General features: G+C 37.5%; 1 protein-coding gene across 1 annotated transcript; it reads left to right on the top strand.

The window, feature by feature from the left end:
* Positions 1-354: 354 nt before the first annotated feature.
* LOC149288907 (kelch repeat and BTB domain-containing protein 3-like) lies at positions 355-3,104 on the top strand. Its single transcript, XM_089491174.1, has 2 exons — positions 355-575; positions 1,502-3,104. The coding sequence occupies exons 1-2, from the start codon at positions 355-357 to the stop codon at positions 3,102-3,104; spliced, it is 1,824 nt and encodes a 607-aa protein (XP_089347300.1).
* The last annotated feature ends 2,896 nt before the right edge of the window (positions 3,105-6,000 follow it).

Genomic DNA, 6,000 nt, shown 5'->3' with positions numbered 1-6,000 from the left:
ATGCAAATTTCATCAAAGGGAACAAAGTCATTCCTTTATATGAATAAAAAGTACACAACCACCTGTGTGCTAGTGGAGTGTATAAATATTTGTTGTCTTTTTCTATCAAAAAAGACCCAACAAAATTAACGGCCACCAGCACAACAAAAGTATACTGAAAGGCTAGCAAATAATTTTTTCAATAACATATTTACTGCACAGACATTTTTGTTAATGTACTGAATTATTTTTGTACCCAAGCTCCTCTTAAGATGAAAAAATACAAAGTTTATATCAATAGTAAACTGTCTTACTTCTACAAATGTTAAGTAAAAAAAATCTTAATGTGATTTCTTTTTTTTTTAGTAAATCAAGATGAATTCCACCAGGGAATCATTTGGTAGAGTGACGTGCAATGGGCTTTCTGAAACCGAAAAGACCGTCTCTCTAGTGGCAGCAGACCACGGGCAGCAAATAGTAAATGTGCTGCAAAACTTCAGAGAGCAACAGATTTTTTTTGACTTCATCATAAATGTGAAGGATGAGCTAATGCCTTGTCATCGTTGTGTGCTGGCAGCAAGCAGTGACTTTTTTAGGTACGTAACATACCATGAAAAATGGTAGTTTTGATGTCTATGCTTCCTTTGATAGATCACAGAACCTCACTGCTCCACATGTATGGAGACTCTCAGGTACTTCTTACTCATTAGCTTTTTCTTTGGGGTTACATCTTGATCCATTTTGCTGTATAACAGGGATGTCCTAAGGTCTTTGTCTTCCACCGGCAGAGTCCTTTTCCTGTTGTTCTCCACTCAATACTATTGAGAGTCACTGTGCATATTACAGTATGTGGCATCCGGGCACCAAGAGTTTCTTAGTCCTTATGGACCAACAGAGAACATGAAAAAGAGACACTGAGGTATTAATAAGACACTGATTAGTTACAGAACAACTGATCCATAGTGACAGGTATGGCCAGGATAGCGTTATGATTAAAAGAGACAAATAGGTTAAGTAAAAAAAATAATCCTATAATATCTTAAATGATGACCCATTTTAAAGTTTGTGAACATAGCATAAACCAAAAACGTGAATCAAGCCTAAACTCAAGTAAATTTCACTATTTTGTAAAAAAAAAAAAAAAAAAAGACAAAAAAAAGCCATCTACAATGGTTCCTAAGCACTCTTGCTAGCTTCAGGTAATGTTATGGACATGTGTGTGTGTGTGTGGTCAACAAATTCTAATCTATCTGCATAACTCTCAACGGTCCCAAATTTAGCTGGACAGGCTTGGTTTTCAGGCAATGAACATGGCTCTTTTAGGGATATCCTCTGATCTCCTCTGACTTGTCCAGGGAGGCAAAAAAACAATGGAGACCAGTGGAGTAGATACATAGATTTTACGATTTTTAAATAGTTCAGCATTTAATATGTCATGGCCATTTTACATTAATTCTTGATTAAAGTATTTGTTATAAAAGTTTATTTGTGCGTGTGTAACCTTTTTCTCCTCCATTTACAGGGCTATGTTTGAAGTGAATATGAAAGAACGAGATGGCGGGAGTGTAAACATTAGCAATTTATCACCTAGCGCTGTAAAGGCATTTCTTGATTACGCGTACACAGGCAAAGCAGAGATAACGGAGGGAAATGTCGATATGCTCTTTCAGATGGCATCGTTTTTTCAAGTGGCCCTACTTTCCAAAGCATGCAGTGACTTTTTAATAAAAACTATTGATATAAATAATTGTTTGCAGTTGCTGTCGATATCAGAAGGTTACGGTTCAACACGTTTGTTTGATCGTGCCTTGGAATTTACCCTGCAGAACTTCTCATTACTAACTCAGTCTACCGATTTCTTAGAATTAAATATTAGTGTGCTGGAAAAATGCCTGCGAGACGATGATTTATGTGTGTCGGAAGAAGAATTTGTGTTGTCCGCAGTGCTTTCCTGGACCAAGCATCATTTGTACCAACGAGAGAAGTATTTTCCTCAGCTATTAAATAAAGTTAGATTACATCACTTATCTCAATCCACGCTGCAAGACATTCTACTCTCAGAGGAACAATTATTAAAAAGCACAAATTGCTTTTCCACAATCAATTCTGCAATGAAAAAAGTAGAACGTGCTGGTGGGCTTTTTCCAGATGCTCGGCTTTCGACAACAGAGAAGTACATCTTTGTTCACAAGACTGCAGAAGATGGAGGAACTCAGCATACGTTCTGCTACGGGATACAAACTGATAAGTGGCTACAGCTTCCGCAAATTCATATTGTGGATCTCCCAGGTTCAAGTATCTCGAGCTATGGAGAAAAGATATTCATAACTGGAGGTTGTAAGGGGAATTGTTGTAGGGCTGTGAGGCTTCATATAGCTGAGCCCTACCATGATGCCACTGACCAAACATGGTGCTACTGTCCAGTGAGCAATAATTCTTCTTTGGTTCCTGCCATGAAAAAGCCAAGGACGATGCATACATCAGTTGTAGCGCTCAACCAATTATTTGTGATAGGCGGAAAGACTCAAGGTGCGCATGACATTCGAAGCCTGCTAGATGTAGAATCTTACAATCCTCTCAGTAAAGAATGGAAATCAGTAAGTACATTGCCGAGAGGGATCTACTACCCAGAAGCCAGCGCGTGCAAAAATGTCATTTACGTTCTAGGTTCTGAAGTTGAAATCACAGATGCTTTTAATCCTTCACTTGACTGTTTCTTCAAGTATAATGCAGATACAGATCAATGGAGTGAACTTGTAGCAGAGTTTGGGCATTTTTTCCACGCAACCTTGATCAAAGCCGTACCTGTCAATAACACTTTGTACATCTGCGATCTTTCCACATATAAAGTGTATAGTTTTTGCCCGGAGACTTGTGTTTGGAAGGGGGAAGGCTCTTTCGAATGTGCAGGATTTAATGCAGGAGCAGTTGGAATTGAAGATAAAATTTATATACTAGGAGGGGATTATGCACCTGATGAAATCACTGATGAAGTTCAAGTTTACCATAGCAACCGCTCGGAGTGGGAGGAAGTCTCTCCAATGCCTCAAGCTTTAACAGAATTTTATTGTGAAGTAATTCAGTTCAACAAGTGCAGGGATCCATGGGGTGTAAGCCATTTGTAACAGTTTACCTGTCACATGATGAAGTTATATTTCTTTTTGTTAGGCATGTTGCCATCAACATCGTAGTCTCCTCCATGACAGGAGGCTTCTGTCGATCAGGGTAGGGTGACCTGCTTGTCTTTTACTGCAATTTCTATAACATTTCCTTCAAACAATTATGCGAGTCCAACTGTATATTAACACTGGGGGAAGGAGGGACACACTCTCTTTGATCCAGGGTTGCTTTTCTTAAGCAAAAAACGTACCATGTTGCCCCATTTCAGGTCAACACTCACTGTGGCATGGCTAGGGTTCCTCACTTGGTCCTGATGTTCCATTCTGGGGAGTACAAATGAATCTGGAGGCAGATTACATGGAAGAGACATCTTCAACTCCAACCATTGCCTTGATCTTCTGGAAAGGAAACCTTTTATAAATCATTAATCCTGTATGTTAATAATAATAATAATATTTCAGAAACATTTAAAAAATTTCTTAAATTATAACTAAATTTCAAATAATCTTTGATTATTCTTATTGCATGTACTATGTAATTATTTAATACGTTTGAATCCAATGATTCATTTTCTATTATTTCAAATATACATCTGTTTAAAGTATGTTATAGAATTTTAAAAATGCGTTTACCTATATTCTATTCAGGTCCGGCTGGATGAATCCTTGTTTACAGTAATATTATGTTAAGGGAAAACCATTACAAAAAATGTATAGAATAATATTTATTTATGATGGGACCTTCATGTAGTAAAACACTTTGTTTTACATGGGTTTTGTTTACGTAAAATTTAATATTTGTGAAACGTTATGACATTTTTATATTTGCCCTGATTATAGATCTTTTTATCCTTACATACATAACCAGGGGCGTATCTAGAAACCTGTCCCAGGGTCCCCCAACTTCAACAGCTAGTCTGTGCCATCATTACCCCCAAACAACTTGTCTGTGCCTTCTTTGACCTTTGCCCCCCCTTCCAACATACAACAAATGTAAACACACACAAATTACACACACGTACTCATACTTACTAACACACACTCCACTTCACCCCAGTTACACATGCATGCTCACACATACTCACAGAAGTACACATGCATGCTCACACATACACACAAGTACACATGCATTCTCGCATACACATAATACACAAGTGCACTTCCATGCTCACACACAAGTACACATCCACGCTCACATCAGGTTGGAAGGGGCCTTTCTAAACTATTTGGAACCGGCACGGGGAGACAGGAGCGTATCGGGGTCGCTGGGGCACCTGTAGATACGCCAGTGTACATAACTCAAGAATCAATGTTCAGATTCAAAATGTTTATTTCTCGTAACCTCTCAGTTTCCTAAACCACTATTTTCAGCTATGGAGATAGATAAAACGTTGCATGTTCTCTTCCTGTACTAAGCTGATTATTTGGAAAGTTGTCATGGAGACATTCTCCTGAGTTTCAATGTTCATGTCTCATTAGGACTGAACCAAGCAGGGATCCGTCTATGCTACTAGCACGCAAGTCTGCTTAACAGGCTAACATGCCATGTCCTGAAAGGTGAAGGGTCTTTGTGGCATAGTGACGGAACTTATTACATTTACTTTGTAAGGTTGAAAGAAGGGCCTTATTTACTTAATGTATCGGTGCGTCTTAGTCTGTCAGTTCTAGTTTGGTCATACCCTTTGAATGTATATACTGCGGAAATCGTTGTCACTATATTAATAAAAAATAATAACGATTTCTTAAAAATGTTTGTCTGATAGAGGATCCGCTATTATTTGTTTACATCTGATTACCTGTTCGTTATTAGGTCTGTGCAAAGAACAAGAGGTCATCCATTTAGACTTGAATCCAATAATTCAATGGATTCACTACCCACAGATATTGTGCTATCAAATTCAATAGATGCCTTTAGATGGGCTAGATGATTTTTTATCAAAGAAAAATGTACAGGTATATATTTAGCTATAAGGACAAGATTAGTTATAGCTTGTTGATCTTGGAGTCAAGAAGGGTTCTTTTTGGCTTTTTGAGGCACAATTGGAAATTGCTTTAATGTGAGTTTTTCTGCCTTGTTCTGGATCAAAAGCAAGGTTGAACTTGATAGACTGCTGTTGCCATCTATTATATGACACCATTTTGGGGGGGGGGTAAATACACAAACAGATGTTATAAGATAGTTTGTTGGTGCAACTTAAATTTACCACCTCCAATAGAAATAACTGGAATTTCCTCTAAGTTGAACAACCCATGAGGTTTCCATCCTAACCTCCGTAGGACACTTAGTCTACGAGTAAATGTAGTTGGCCCACAAGTTCTCATATTTGTTTTTAATCTCACCACACAGTTCATGGACTATCCCCATGAAATTTTATATGCAGCCCCTTCTATTCACAGATCCTTTTGGTTTTAATCCTACAGCAGATCACACAGTCTGGAAGTCTGAGATCTACACTGTGCCATATTGAGCATTTAAACATTTTTTTATTCCCTTATACTTAAAAATAGGCACTACATCTAGGGTAGGAGTTATATTTCATACTCTTTTATAAACACAAACCACCCCTAAATATGCCTAAAAAAACCCATATGAGACAGTGACAATTATTATATTTTGAATTTCATATATTAAACTCTGCATGGTTATATCAATTTAACGAGAATGTACATCAGTCAAATAATAAAGGGTTACATGCTTTATCCTATCAGATGTTGTGCCTGAATACTTAGTAAGGAATGCAGAAGAACAGTTATGAGATGGGTTAATGCTTAATTGTTATTTTTTCAATTAAATAATTGAATGATGAGCTGTGTTTCTTTCTGTTCAAAATGGATTCGTTGCACAATAACAATAAAAGAGGAACTCCCAACAATTGCTATTTACCAGTATCAACTTTTTATC

Source organism: Sceloporus occidentalis, unplaced genomic scaffold (genome assembly GCF_023333645.1).
Source record: "Sceloporus occidentalis isolate IW3139 unplaced genomic scaffold, rSceOcc1.0.p SCAF_49, whole genome shotgun sequence".
Classification (NCBI taxonomy): Eukaryota; Metazoa; Chordata; class Lepidosauria; order Squamata; family Phrynosomatidae; genus Sceloporus; species Sceloporus occidentalis.
This window is presented reverse-complemented; position numbering and strand designations above follow the sequence as displayed.